General features: G+C 46.6%; 1 protein-coding gene across 2 annotated transcripts in view; it reads right to left on the bottom strand.

Annotated features, from left to right (window-relative positions):
* Positions 1-15,105, bottom strand: part of lama5 (laminin, alpha 5) — a 74,524-nt gene that overhangs the window by 16,895 nt on the left and 42,524 nt on the right. The window contains exons 12-39 of one of the 2 annotated variants that reach the window (XM_047330769.1): positions 14,119-14,259; positions 13,053-13,190; positions 12,720-12,854; positions 12,143-12,277; positions 11,631-11,768; positions 11,416-11,468; positions 11,081-11,180; positions 10,922-10,974; positions 10,355-10,460; positions 10,148-10,247; positions 9,569-9,725; positions 8,121-8,250; positions 7,718-7,860; positions 7,386-7,489; positions 6,939-7,092; positions 6,652-6,815; positions 6,269-6,377; positions 5,788-5,885; positions 5,476-5,689; positions 5,215-5,341; positions 4,846-4,985; positions 4,584-4,699; positions 4,256-4,467; positions 3,893-4,094; positions 2,529-2,673; positions 2,285-2,425; positions 2,004-2,165; positions 120-227 (exon numbers count right to left, since the gene is read on the bottom strand). In XM_047330769.1, coding sequence (XP_047186725.1) covers positions 120-227; positions 2,004-2,165; positions 2,285-2,425; positions 2,529-2,673; positions 3,893-4,094; positions 4,256-4,467; positions 4,584-4,699; positions 4,846-4,985; positions 5,215-5,341; positions 5,476-5,689; positions 5,788-5,885; positions 6,269-6,377; positions 6,652-6,815; positions 6,939-7,092; positions 7,386-7,489; positions 7,718-7,860; positions 8,121-8,250; positions 9,569-9,725; positions 10,148-10,247; positions 10,355-10,460; positions 10,922-10,974; positions 11,081-11,180; positions 11,416-11,468; positions 11,631-11,768; positions 12,143-12,277; positions 12,720-12,854; positions 13,053-13,190; positions 14,119-14,259 — 3,725 coding nt within the window. Of the gene's footprint in view, positions 1-119; positions 228-2,003; positions 2,166-2,284; positions 2,426-2,528; positions 2,674-3,892; positions 4,095-4,255; positions 4,468-4,583; positions 4,700-4,845; positions 4,986-5,214; positions 5,342-5,475; positions 5,690-5,787; positions 5,886-6,268; positions 6,378-6,651; positions 6,816-6,938; positions 7,093-7,385; positions 7,490-7,717; positions 7,861-8,120; positions 8,251-8,590; positions 8,730-9,568; positions 9,726-10,147; positions 10,248-10,354; positions 10,461-10,921; positions 10,975-11,080; positions 11,181-11,415; positions 11,469-11,630; positions 11,769-12,142; positions 12,278-12,719; positions 12,855-13,052; positions 13,191-14,118; positions 14,260-15,105 lie in introns of both variants that reach the window. The other variant, XM_035643819.2, reaches the window with a different exon arrangement.

Here is a 15,105-nt window from a genome sequence, read left to right as displayed (position 1 = left end):
CACGTGTTAGCATGTCGTGTTTCTGGCAGACAAGCACGTCTGTGTGCATGTGTGTCTTTGCAAAGTGGTTTAGGGTTAGGGTGTGTGTGTGTGTGTGTGTTTGAGAGTGTGTTTAACACCTTGAGAATGATGTCAGGCCTGTGGGCTTCTGCAGGCAGAGACAACACATCGCCCCTCATGGTCTGAGTGGTGAGACGATACCTCAGATAACCTCCATAGGACGAGACCTGGGAAGATAAACAGTCATTTCAGAGAGATAGAAGTATTATAAAAAAAGAAAAAAAGAAAAAGAAAAGACAGACAGGAATAAAGCAGGAAGTAAAGTTTGAAATACAGAGATAGACAGGAAAACCAGACAGGCATTAGAGCTTTAAACTCCCTCTATTGCATTTTTCTAATCCAGACAACAATGGATTAAATTCAGTCTCCGAGAAACAAGATACAAGGCCCGTGTTTCATCACCGAGAGATAAAATGTCTGTTCTTCTGTGGCAACTCGTGCGGGTTTTGGCAGAGCTGACATTTGAAGTCGGTTTATGGAGCGTAACAGGCCTCAGTCTGCAGCCTGATGCTGGTGTTCAGACGAAACACTCATCTGTAATCAAACACCCCGTCTGAGCCTCTAGATAAGTGATGTTTGTGTGCATTATGTAGGTAGGTGTGTGTGTGTGTGTGTGTGCTGTGTAATGTAGTTATGACTAAATGTGTGTCCTCACATGTTTTATCTTTATCTTTGAGTCACAGAGCTACGGTACATTCATCAGAAAGATTTGTTCATATTAATGCTGTTCTCTGTTGATGTGTACATTGTCACACTGAAAAAACATATTTGTATTTTTCATTGTTGAAAAAGAAAAAAAAAAAGAGCATGGGGTGACCCAACACAGAACGGACCATGTCTCCGCCAATGAGGTTCAACAGTCTCCTCAAATTCAATGCAAGTCTCCCAAAATTACACAGACCCACAGATATCAGTTCCCCTAAAAAATTTTACCAAGATCCATGAATTATTCCCTGGGAAATATGTGAAAATGTCAACAACAACAAAGCCCTTTCTTGCAATGTTACAGAAAGTGAGAAAACAATTCCTGGATCTCCGCCGAATGTAATGGGTGGCCCATGTCCCATCCTTCCACCGAATTTTCTCCTCGGCAGACGTGAAAAGGTAAAAAGAAATAACGAATATGCATAGAGGACTACAATCAATTTGTAAAATCAGGTCTCGGTGTTGAATCTCTGTATTTGTCTGATGGACCAAAGGGGAAATGTTAATCTTCTCTGTATATGAACGTGATGACGTGATGGTTGAGTTGTCTCACTGTTGAATCCCTTCTCGGTTGCATTTGGCCAAAACAAGGCCCAGATCTGACTTGAGGCCCTTGCTTGGGTAATGCCCTTGTTGGGATTAGCCTCAGCCATCCACTGCGACATACTTGGTCCCCCAACTCCTGCCGACCCCTCACTCCGACCATGTGTACCCAGGACCGCAGACTACAGGAACGTTCAGTTTTCGCAGGTTAAGATGTAGAAGCACTTGGCAGATGTACTCGTCATCCTTTCACCGTTACTGCACCGCACACTGACGACAGCTGAATCTTGGCCAATGACACACGCTGGAAAAAATTGTTTGCCCTCAAGACAAACTCAGGGCATCTCTCTGTTGAATCCTCTGCTGGCTGCAGTCGCGCCAAAAGGCCCGGATTTGGCTCGTCGCTTGTTTTAAGAGCATTTGATTCAGGCGAAGAACCACTGAGCAAACTTTCAACAAAACATTCCAACGAGCCTTGTTTTGTCCGGTCATGCCTGACTTGTCATTACTGTACCGACGTTGTTGATCAGAAATGGAAATATTTCAATCCTTGTGCTGAAGTCAGTGTGCCAGTGTATTTAAAGTTTATCCATCCTTACATGACGGGTGACATTGTAAAAGTAAGTCCTGAAGCTAAAGCTCTGAATCCACTTACTCTTTCCCACCACCTCTAAAGGCTGTGTCACAAGACCCACCTTGTCTCCCAGGTATGTCTTTGGCGAGTGCCAGTGGAGATCCTGGTAGACGTCGGGTACATCACTGAGATCGGCCTCGACCAGGTCCTGACCAGGATACACCGTCACCGGGACCTCCTGTCTGTCTGCCCCGAGCAGCACCCAGCCCTCCATGTTCATGATCTACAGGAGAGGAGGACAAATGATGACGACGTTTGAATTCCCAGATTTGGATCAACACCAGTTTGATGCACTTAAGCCCAAAGCCGATCCGTGGAACCCGTTTAAGAAGCTGTAGGTACCTCGGTGCGTCTTTTGTCCGAGCTGCGACAGCGGTCGGTGGCTCCGAAGCAGAAGCAGCTGGTGCAGCCCTTCGGGTTGGTCGGGTCCAAGTGGAACGTACCAACTCGACACTGATCACAGCGAGAACCCTGGACGTTCTCCTACAGGTGGAGGACACGCAGCAGGTGAGGACACACTGAGGAACACATGTGTGTGTGTGTGTGTGTGTGTGTGTGTGTGTGTGTGTGTGTGTGTGTGTCCCACCTTGCAGAGACACTGTCCTGTGAAGGAGTTGCACACTTCCTCCTCGGTTCCCGCCTCGTTGCAGTCACATGGCCTGCAGTTGGGGAAACCGTAGAAACCAGGGGCGCAGCGGTCACACTGACGCCCGACGATGTTGTTCTTGCATCTAGAAAAAAAATAATGAATAGTGTCGTGTTTGAGAATCTGTTCACATCTATTAATCAAATGCAAAACTCTTTATCTATGAAACAGTGTCTCTGTATATGGACATACAATTTCATATTTTGACTTGTGATAGTGATAGCTGGCTGGCCCTGTGTGTGTGTGTGTGTGTGTGTGTGTGTGTTTGTGTGTGTGTGTGTGTGTGTGTGTGTGTGTGTGTGTGTGTGTTTGTGTGTGTGTGTGTGTGTGTGTGTGTGTTAATGACAGGTGCTGGGATCTTGAATGATGAACGCCTTTAGGCAGAGAAATACTTTCAGCTTTACATCCTTGTCTTGTCAAGACACAACTGACACATTCCTGTGTGTTAGTGTGTGTGTGTGTGTGTGTGTGTGTGTGTGTGTGTGTGTGTGTGTGTGTGTGCGCGCACGCATGTTATCAGAGTCCAATTGTGACTTAATAAAAACTGTCTGGTTGCTACCTAAACCTAACATCATACAAAATGTTGGTCTCATGACAGCAACAATTTGGCAAAGTCAGGACGTCCATTCACTGGTGGCGGTGAATCCGGTGATATGAGGCTCAAAGTGAAGGTGCTAAGACACGTGCGTACGCTTGTAGAGAGGATAGAGACAGGTCAATAATTGTTGGGGGTATGAGCCTCACACACATATCAGCATCTGCCTCGAGCATTGGAGGAAACGACCAGTGACCAAGAAAACAGGCTGTCCTTGTTAGAACCAGAAGGAATAATAGTTATTTTTTGCAACCACAGTTGCCGACTGGCAGAATGCAGACGGCAAAACTGCATCAACTGCGGCCAGTTGTGGCGATATGAAGGTTTTTGAGAGAGGATTAACCGAGGCAGACAGATAAGGACGAGGACAGGCAGCTGCTGTGTTGTTGGCATTCCTCAGGGAAAGCCGGGGCTGACTGAGAGAGAGTTTTCAAAACCTGCAGCTTACGCAAAACACAAGACAAGAGTTGGCAAGTACAGCCGGCCAAACACACAGGCAATCAACCCCGCGTTAGAAACTGGAGCCAAGACCATGTCAGGAGACGAAGTGGGCAAGAAACAACTGCCTTTTTAGGTTCTTCCAAACAGAGGCCCGACATTTGAGAGTTGCGCTTGCTGAATCTCCCAGTGGTGGCAGTGTGTGGAGGGAAGGAGCGTTTATGGCCTCCTAAGAAGGATATAAGATTTTTCTTTTTTTGTTGTCATGTACCTGCACTGCCCGCTGAGCGTGTCGCAGCCGACGTCCAGGGAGACGATGCCGGGCCGAGAGCAGTTGCAGACCTCACACCCCACCAGCGGGTGGCAGCCGAACGTCTGGGGCTCACACTGGGTGCACTCAGGGCGCAGGGTCCTCGGGGGGCAGATGCAGTCACCGGTCACGGGTTCACACAACCTCGAGCCACAGTTACAGGCTGCAGCAGTGACGGGAGGCGAGAGGAGGAAGAGACGAAAGACGCTTATCGTTTACCAGAATCGAAGATGTTACGTTTTCTTTTATTTGGGCCACAGCGGGTCATGGTACTTTTGTGTAGACTGGCCGAAATTGAAGTCAAGCTGCCGGTCAGACACTCACGTCTGCAGTTGGGGAATCCCCAGTAGCCCGTGGCGCACATGGAGCAGTCTCGGCCGATCACATTCGGTCTGCAGCGGCACTGGCCGCCGAACGTCTCGCAGGTGTCGCTCTCTGCTCCGACCTCGTGGCAGGCGCACGGCAGCGCCCCGTTGTTGAAGAAGGCCGACAGAGACACGGCCGAGCTGAGGCAGAACTTGGAGGCGGTGGCGGGACTGAGGCGACGAGAGGAGGGAAGAGTCAACAGGTGGACGAGAAGACGGGGTCTTTATCATACTACTCTAAGACAAGTGAAATACTGTGTCTGTAGAGCTTCTGCAAAGATACTGACTTGATGTAGAAGCTCTTTTGGCCACAGTTGCTGATGAAGTCGTAGGATTTGTCCAGAGGCTCCTCGTTCAGGTAGCTGGAGCTGTAGCTCGCCTGAGGCACAACCAGCACATAATCCTGGAAAGAGAAAGTCAACAGAAAGCATCAGTCATGGAGTCGCTGCAGCTTCAAAAGACACAACAACAGGGTTGTAAAATGAGTGTAATAGTCTTCACATAGAGAGATTTTACAAAGTAAAAGAAAGAAAATGTGGGGAAACGTACCAGCCACAGGGTCTTGCCTGCAGGTATCTGCACTGTGATGAAGACCTCGTGGTCCGTCACATCCAGAATGATCTGATTCTCCGAGATCAGGACGTTACGGCAGCCGGAAGCGTGGGGACAGAACGAGGCGTTGGCGTGGCCTAAGTCACACAGAGCAAAGTCAAAATTGAATTTAAATATGTTCTCGCTTATCTGTCGCTTAAAACTCTGCTGTCAAAGATTTCGTTTGAGTTGGTGAAAAGTCTAATTTTGCAGAATTGAATTTGCTTGTATCTTTGCATCAGATTTAAAAATATATATTTGTATATTTGTATATATGTATGTGTTGTTTTATTCCTCTCTTGGTGCTCAGGGCCATCTCCTCATCACCTTGCCAGATTCGTCCGCCGTTAATGTAGACCTGCACAGGATAGGTGGGGTGCAGAGGCTGGTGGTAGTGGAGGATGAAGACGTAACGCCCCAGGGCGTGGACGCGAGTCGAGAACACTGCTGCATTCTGGGTGAAATGGATGATGGAAAAGAAAGAGATAAAGATAAGCGTGGTGACGTCAGAGATATCCAAAATACATTATTTTTCTTGACTCAATTATTCTTAATGATCACTCCCGCTTTGGTCGTTGGTACTCGTACCTGCAGCGAGTCCAGCCGGACGTGGTCGCTGGTGTCTGCTCCATGGGGAGGTCGGTCTCCTCCGGTCCAGGGCGGATCGTCACCCTGGCGCAAGGGCAGAGGAGGAGCTCCGGCAGGGGAGGCCAGGATGGGCTCCAGCGTGGAGGAGCTCTGCCCGTCCTTCAAGACCAGCGAGTCCGACGGGGTCCTGAAGCGCGAGGGGGCGCAGGAGGAGCTGTGGCCAGACCAGGGAGAGACAGTGGTTCTTAATGTGGTGTTGTTGTTTTTTAAAAAAAAAGAAAAGGTATGAACAGTTATCTTAAGCTACTCCACCTGTCAGGTGAGAACTGTCCGTGAGTGCTGATGCAGTGGACTTTGGGTGCAACGTGCTCCATGGTGAACTGGTCTTTCGGCACCAGGTAAACTTTGTGCTGCAGGCGATGAAGAGACACACATGTCGGCTTTTTGACAGAAGTGCGCACCAGTGATCAACAGATCGATCAGTCAACTTAAAAATCTTAAAAAGTTAAACAACCAAAGATCAATAAATGTACTCATTTATCAAAAACATTTAAATTAGAGATTACAAAATGAGCAGCAAGGTTTTCTCTGCTTTCATATCACTATAAACTAATTCAAATGTTATTTTTACATCTTAAGATTGACACAAAGGTTTATTTCATTCTCTACATCATCTAAGAACATCGAATTTTGCATGTTTACGACACATCTAAAGCGAGCTCATCGTCATGGGACCACTGCCCTCCGCACTGGGCCTGTTCAGGTGATCCAGGTGATGAGGTGAAGTTCTCACCAGGAAGAAGCTGGCACGGTCAGAGACGAGCTGGACCTCGGCGTCGGCGGGTAGAGTGAAGACGGCCACTCTGTTCTGTGCGTCGATGGCCACGACTCGACACAGGAAGCTGCAAAGACACACACAAGCACGCATGCACACACACACGCACACACACACACACACACACACAAGCACACGCACTTATTAAGAGCTGTTGACATGCTTGCTGAAGCACCGACGGTAACAGTAAACTGTGAAGCAGCTGAGTCCACACAAAACACACACACACACACACACACTTTTCACTGCAGCCACAGTTTCCTCTTTTACACCTTCACCTGTGCAAAGGACAACGGACAGTTTCCATCCTTTGTCTTTCACCAGTTATTCCGCATTAGTACCTGTATTTACAGTGCAGCAGGGTGACACTGTGCTGCTGCGTTCGGGATCCCGGCATGTTGACGACGACAGACAAAGTCTGTGGCAATTCTTCCTCGCTGGAATATTCTACCACCAGAGCGTAGTCCCCCCGAGCCGGGAGACGGCCTTGCAGCTCGACGCTGATCTGCAGCAGAAAGAAAACGGGTTTATTTATTTTTTTAAAAACTCATTGCTCATGCTGCAGTTTTGGACTTGTGTGTTTTTTTCCATCTCATCCACCAGCTCAATATCCCCGTCCCTCTCTTACATCGTAGCCGCTGCAGACGGCCATGTCCGGGTGGCGCGGGGTTACCCTCTCAGTAGGGCAGGGGCGTGGCAGGTGGTTGTCATTGCGGCAGCTGGCGTCGTTGCCGGAGATGGACGGGAAGGAGTCCAGAGAGAGATATCTGTACAGCAGACAGCTAGACAGACAGACAGACAGAAAGACAGACAGAGGTGAGAAGACAGACAGGCGAAACAGGCCATGGTGGGTTTTCTTTAGTCTGCCAAGGAGGTTATGCTCTCACCCCGGTCCATTTGCTGATTTGACAGCAGCATTAAAAAAAACTACGGAACAGATTTCCACGAAAACTTGGTGGAAGGATGGGACATGGGCCTAAAAAGAATCTATTACATCTTGGCGTGAATCCGACCAAAGGGGCGGAGCAAGGATTTTTTTCCATTTTTACAGAAAAATACATAAGTGTATATTTACTTCTGGTTGGCGTCAGTTGCAAAGCTGTAGGTGCAGGGTTCTGTGACCTTGATCTGCAGGATGGGAGCTTCATAGTAGGCGCTGGGCAGCAGGACTAAATAATCCTTGAGGGGCAAAACAGAGCAGGAAAATTATGTAATTGTGTAAATTAACCAAAGTACAAACAGGGGAAATGTTTGTGGGAGTTCTGGTGAATGAATACGACCATTCTGATAATTATCCCGAGGGTTTTCTCCTGGAAAAGTGTTTTTTTTATACATGCATAATAACTCATCTGTAGTGTGTGTGTGTGTGTGTGTGTGTGTGTGCATATGTGTGTGTGCGTGTCTCACCAGCAGGATTCCCTCAGCCTCAATCACCACAGTCCAGGTTCCCGGGTTCAGGACAAACGGCTCCACAAAGTTATTCTGGGGAACGTTGACGAATGTCGGCTCCGCACTCGGAGCAAAGACGATCTGCTTTGACTGCTCCGAACCTGGGAAACATACACAGGCACGACCGCAAATGCACAGTAAGTAACTCAAACGCAATCGAAGGAGACAATAAGTGAGTACCGTAGATGCAATTAAGGGGAAAGAACATGACAATTAGGCAACGTTTAATATTTGAGAGAGATTTTAGAGGATAAACAACGATAACATTCGATAAATGTACAGAAATGTAATGGTTACGAGGAGATTCATTTAAAATTGCCTGCGCCACACTGATGCTCTGTTGTGATTGGTGGACACCTACCTCTGCGGTTCATCTGATAGGCTGTAATTTTACCGCTGGAGGTGTCGCCCTCAGCGTTTACATATCTGAGGATGAAACGAGTCAGATAGACGTCTGCCTCGCTCACATAAACCTGAAGCTTCACTGCGGTCTACAGGGTCCGGGTCCGAAATGGGGAGTCAGCGGGAGAGGGGAGGGAATGAGTCAGGGGAGAGGGAGAGGAAATGTGGAAGATATGAAAGATATGAGTCCTCCGTACTAAATCCCTGAAATTGACACTGATCTGTGGCCGCTGAAGGTGAGAGGACAGAGGGAGAGCAGAGGGCCGCCACCAACCACAAACACTCCCTACATCATCTGTCTCCTCTGACAGATAGGGAGTAAGAAAAGACAGAAGAAGTGGAGGAGAAAACGTTCCTCTTCCATCCTCTCCGACTCTAATCGTGAGAGAAGACCAGGAAGAGGAAAAGCAGCGTCAGCGCAGCACTTACAGTTGCCACAGCGGTAGCTCCAGCCGTCCTCTATGACCGACACCCTGCCCCGGACGTCCGAACCCGCCCGGTTGGCGTAGCGCAGCACCACGTGGAAAAGGTCTGGAGAGCCGACGGACACCGACACCAACACCTTGGACTGCCCAAGGGACCAGCGAGCAAGGCAGCAGGGCAGGATCGGGAGACGGGGCAGAAAGAGATGGCAGGGAGCGCAAGGGAGGAGGGGAAGGAGGGAGGAGACGAGATTGAAGAAAAGGTGTAAGATATATGGAGGCAGAAAGGATGGAGGGGAGAATGAAGGAGGCGGGGAGGAGAGTGTGGAAAACACCAACACAAGAGAGAGACACCAAGCCAAAAGAAAGATCTAAGTACCATCACCTCGACCGTCCAAAGCAAAAAACACATTTCTCTCTGGAATCACACTTTTCAGCACGAACGTCCGAGGGAGCTCAGGAGCAGTTCACCTCCAAAAACATCTCTCCTGAAGATCCGCCTGATGCTTCAGCAGCATCTCAACTTTAACGAAAGGAGAAACTGGAGATCTCGTCAGCTTCTCCGGCCCCACAGAGGAGAAAGGGAACGTTTTGTGTCTTGGACGACGTTTCCGTGCTGAGAAGTAGTTCGACCAGAGAGAGACATCCAACACAACGTTCAGCCATGGAGCAAGATGTCGACTTCGTGCAACGGGAGAATAAATGACGGGCCACAGTCGCAAAAATATATAGAACCATATAGAATGACTGCACAATTACATACGATCAAAAACATAGATTAAACATTTTGTACAAGTTACAACAAAACTGTGAGATGAAAATGAATATAAACTTCTCAAAGAGTACAAATATGCTATCCAAACTTCACTAATATCAAACAATACTAAACAGAGATACTGGAGTTACTTGCACAATTTAATTTTGATTTTCTGCATCGAAAACAAAAACGAATCCTGACTGAATCGTCACCGTGTTGTTCTCCTACCTGGATCGCAGACATCAGAGCATAGCCTCTCCAGCTGAAGTCCCTGAACTCCAGCGGGTCGTAGCCGAATCGCACCGGCCTGCCGTCCAGCATGGTGCCCTCCTCGATCTCAAACTTCAGATGGTGCAGGTCTGGGAAGTAGTGGTCTGGACGAGGTCTGCAGCCGGAAACAGAATCCATTCAGAGAGGAATCGTGGCGCTTAGTGCAGGAACATCGCGGACGGGATCAGGGTTTTGAAAAGGGGTTTCTTGTAGGTGTGAGGGGAGAGTTTTCATTTTTTTTGGTCTGAATAAATTTGGCAGATTTTTCCTGTCCAGGAGTAAACTACTGCAATTTATTTTTTTGTGATTGAAGTATGTTGGTGTCTTATTACTTCCTGTTGTCTGTACTTCCTGTATCATGAAATACAGTCTCCATTCGGAGATGGAAATAAAGTCAAATAGCAGCAATGTTTGAGTGATCGAAGGCAACTGGAATGAAGGGAAATGTAGCGTTTAATCTTCTTCTTTTCACCAAATACCATCGCAATTAGTTTTAAAAATCGCACGCTGTCGTTTACAAGCACATGTTGAACTCACAGGTTACACTTTGCTCCCTCCACGTTGGGTCTGCAGCGGCAACGGCCGTTCCTCTCTCCGCAAGACTGACCCGCTGAACCGCCGATGTCACACTGGCAACCTGAACACACAAACGGGACGCTGGGTTAAAAAAGACAAGCATATCGCGGCAACCGGGCGTTTTGTTGTTGCAATGGGTTTCATTCTCCGCACTGACGGAACGCTCACCCTGGCAGCCGAAGTAGCTGTGCTCCTGCAGGTTGTAGTAGCCATCTTTACAGGTGGAGCAGGTTCCACTGCAGGCGTTTGGCTTGCAGTGACACTGCCCGGTTTCCTGTCCGGCACAAGAGAGAAGGGATGGCGGTGAGCATCATCACAGATCGCACAGAGCTTTTTATTTTAACGATTGACATGAATGGAGACAAAATGACCAAAGTTGCAATACATGAATTCACATATTATACTTTCTCACAGTTAAAACTTTGAAAAAAATACTCCTTTTTTCACATTAACCACAAAGTCTTGACAACCACATTTTGATTTCTGTGCTTCGGTCTGAATATTGACGTGATAACGGCTACAACTCGACCAATTCATTGGTTGGCAGATAATATCGATATGAACACAAACATATTTCGATATACGCATCTATGTTTGCCAACATGCGTCGATATTAAAACCTTTATTTTACAGAGTAAACAATGCAGAAAAAGATGTTCGGTTATATTTGAATTTAACATACAAAAAATATATATATATATGTATATATATAACTTTACAGTTTTACTTGCTCACCTGTGCACATTCAGCAACACCACTCAGAGTCCCTGCAGTGTGACACTCACAGTCTGCAGGACAAACAGGACACACAGACATTAGTCACTTTACAGCAGTCATCCTAGTGAGACATCATGTGACCTATGTGTGTGTGTGTGTGTGTGGGGTACATCTTACTGGAGCATCCGTCAGGAGTGTCGGGCGACAGGTTCCAGTACAGAGGTTTACACGTGTCGCAGGCTGGTCCCTCCACGTGGTGACGACACTCACACTGGCCCTGAGTGATTATGTACATGAAGACAAATGAGACAATTTTTTCCTGAAGACAGTGTCTCAACAAACATTTCTCTATGTCGACACAGACAACAAAAGGCTTTTTTAAATCAGTACTTATTATATATTCTTGCCAATGTTTTGGTTTTCATTTGACACTTACGGTATGTGTGTCCTTCCTGTCAAAATTGAATTGTTAAAATAATCAAAAGTCAAATACAATTTAATAAAATACTCACCACCGGTGGCTGTACCACATTGTGGACAGAGCCGGCAGGATGACAGGTCCCAGCTTCAAATGTAAAGGAAAGACTAAATTATTATTGTTATATAAAAAAATCATTACTAAGTTTGTGATAGGTTGAAGTGTGAGTTTGGGGTATCCACAGCTGTTGAACCTACTCGTGTAGATATATATTGGTTAAGCTTTTCAGGTAAAAGTGTGTGTGATTACCTTGGCAGTGGGGGAAGCCGTAGGCGCCGTGTGCGCAGCTGTCACACCTCAGTCCCACCACGTTGGGCAGACACACACACTGTCCCGTCACGTGGTCACAGCTGGTGTAGCGAGAGCCCTCTGCAGAGCACTGGCAGGCTGCAACACACACATTATCAATAACAGTTCTTCGCCTGTCCTATTTGTTGTTTAGTTTTTTGGCAATATAACTTTTTTTATACGTTTTTTAAATGCTTTGTACACTGCATATATTTAATATTGTTATCAGGATACAGAAAAACAAGGCACATTGTTTAAATCTTGTCACATATATTCTTATAAACTGGATCACCACCTATTCTGACCTACTTATCGTGGATACATCAAGTGAAGGAATCAATTATAGATACACATAACTTAAGTACTGATAGGTCCAGCCTGTACCCACGTACAGCGCTTGTGACTTTCCACCACTGCTGTCAGTCAGCATCGTCTTGATTTCCTGTTTACCGTATTTGAGCCATGAGACTTACGCGTGCAGGTTGGGTAGCCATAGTAACCAGGGGCACACTGGTCACACGTCGCTCCGCTGTAATTGGGCTGGCAGTGGCAGTGACCTGAGGCGGTGCAGCTGGCGTCCAGCGAGGTGCGAGGATCGCAGGTGCACACTGGGAAGACGTGGAGCGAGACATGATGTCACACACAAAAAAGCCAAATTAGCTTGTACGGTATAGGTCATAGGTCACACCCCAGTGTGGGCTTGGAGGTGAACCTTCCTGAAAGTATCAGCCACTCCATCATTATTTTAATTTCATGCATTACATGCTGCATCCAACCACCTGCAGTGCGCTGTGTGAATCAGGCTGTACTTTTTATGAACTTGCATCACTAAGATGGATTTAGTCTGCTCTACTCTGGTTTTTAAAGACTCATAAAATGTTAACGAGGCAGTATAACACTTCATAAGAAGGTGGGTAAAGTCGAGTGTTACCATGTGTGTCATTAGAGTTCGTGGGGATCAGCGGTGACAGACGCTGTGTGTGTATGTGTGTGTGTGTGTGTGTGTGTGTGTGTGTGTGTGTGTGTGTATGTGTGTGTGTGTGTGTGTACCTTGACAGTTGGGGTAGGAATGGAATCCAGATCTGCACTGTTCACATCGAGGTCCCTGAAACTCTGGTTTACACAGACAGCGACCAGACAGATCGCAGACCTCAGGGAGAGAGCCGACCGAACTGCAACCACAGACTGGAGAGACAGAGAAAGAGAAGAATAGGACATAAATGATGTTCGGTATACTTGTATGTATCCTGAATTTCTCATTTTTGTAAAGCAATATATAATATTGTTAAGAAAAGTGCTAGATAAGTAAACGTTTATTATTATAGTTATTATTATTGCTTTGGTACAAATGCGGAGAAGAGGATGCAGCCACAGACGACTCACGTTGGCAGAGTGGGTAGTTGAAGTAGCCCGGTGCACACTGGTCGCACTGGAAACCCTGGAACCCGCTCCGACACACACTGTGACCGGTCAACAGGTCACATGACCCGTCCAGACAGCCGGGACCTGAGCACTGACAGGCTGGACACACACGCACGCACGCACGCACACACACACACACACACACACACACACACACACATACAAACACACACACACAAACACACAAACACACACACACACCAATAAATGACTCTGTATGATACCTGTGAGTCCGTTGGTTTCAGTATTTTAAGATGGCCGCCTGTGTGTCTTTACCAGCCTCACCGGCTGACTAAGGTGTCAAAGTGAAACACTGATTTAAACTGATTAACACATCTGTTGTTTACTCAGGAGTGTGTGTGTGTGTGTGTGTGTGTGTGTGTGTGTGTGTGTGTGTGTGAGTGTGTGTGTGTGTGTGTGTGTGTGTGTGTGTGTGTGTGTGCGTGTGTGAGTGTGTGAGTGGTTGAGTGTGTGTGTGTGTGTGTATGTTTGTGTGTGCGTGTGGGTGTGTTTACTCCTGGGTGGCATACTAACAGGGTAAATAAACAAACCGATAAATGAAGCGCCTGGAATTTCTGGCTCTGTTTGTGGATTTGTATTTTTGTGTGTGAGTGTGTGTGTGTGTGTGTGTGTGTGTGTGTGTGTGTGTGAGTCAAATGAATGAGACACAACCCAAAACACTCAGCTGCTAAAATAGCCGTAAACTTTTCAGTCTGGTGATTTGAACAAACCTGTCCACTTAAGCACCGGATATGAGAAAGTGTGTTTTGACTTCTAAGGATTCATTTTCGAGGGATTCATTTAGAAATGTTTTCAAATGTAAAACGTGACTAAAACATCACAGTCGCACTTTTCTATTTGTATAGCGTCAAAGAGTGCCACAAAATGTGGCCAAAAAAATCATCCCACGTCACCAAACTCACGAATTTTCTGCCTGACCAGCCAAATATCTTAGAGCTGCAAAGACGAGTCGATAAATCGCTTTGTGGACTGATAGATCCAGTTAGTCCATGCGTGCGTCTCTCACCCTGACAGTTGAGTCCATAGAAGCCTGGAGCGCAGGTGTCACAGTGGTCGCCAGTGAAACCTTGTTTGCAGACGCAGGTCCGAGTGCGGGGGTCCGGCCTGCACGAGTTGTCCACGGTGCCTGCGGCGCTGCACTCACAGTCTGCACAGAGAACGTGAACACGTCGGATGTGATGCTTCAACCGTTATGACAAAATAATAATGATAATAGTGTTGAGACTGAGTTTGACTTGTTCTCTATGGTGAGATCTTTCTCTCCTGCTTTACAAGCTCAGCAAACCAGAAAACAAACAGGCAGATATGAGCCGAATCACAGCGGGTTGTTATGCACAACATGAAACAGTTGTGCATAACAACCCGTGTCTCGGTCCGTCTTATCAATGAAATCCCATTCAAAACCATTTCCCAAAACTCCTCCGCCGACTTCAGCCAAAAACATCACGACAGCCGAACAGGTGAGAAAGGGAAGCACGGGAAAGGACAGAGGCGAGGGACGTGGAGGAAAAAGCTCTCGACGGGAGTCAGCTCATCGTGTTCTTGTTTTGTTTTTAAGCTTTTGAAAAATATACATATACATACTTCAATGTCATGCTCCACCAAGGAGGTAAGATTGTCACTCCTGTCCGTTTGTTTGTTTGTCAGCTGAACTACGCAAAAAAAAAATACTTTCTACGAAAACCTGGTGGACGGATGGAACATGGACCCAAAAATAACTTTTATTGGAATCCAGACAAAGATGAGGTTCCATGACTTTACATTACTCTCTTTAACATTGTAGCCTTATTTTTTTAATTTTTTTTTTACATTTTCAGTTTTACCAGGGAACAATTCATGGACCTTGATGAAAAAAAAGAAGATCTGACATATTTAGGGGAATATCTATGAGTGTGTGCAGTTTTTTATTTGGATCAAAATATCTGTTTAGTAGTTTTTGTGAAATCCTGCTGACAAATTCACCAATAAACAGACACAAGTGAAAAACATCACT

Source organism: Scophthalmus maximus, chromosome 3 (genome assembly GCF_022379125.1).
Source record: "Scophthalmus maximus strain ysfricsl-2021 chromosome 3, ASM2237912v1, whole genome shotgun sequence".
Classification (NCBI taxonomy): Eukaryota; Metazoa; Chordata; class Actinopteri; order Pleuronectiformes; family Scophthalmidae; genus Scophthalmus; species Scophthalmus maximus.
This window is presented reverse-complemented; position numbering and strand designations above follow the sequence as displayed.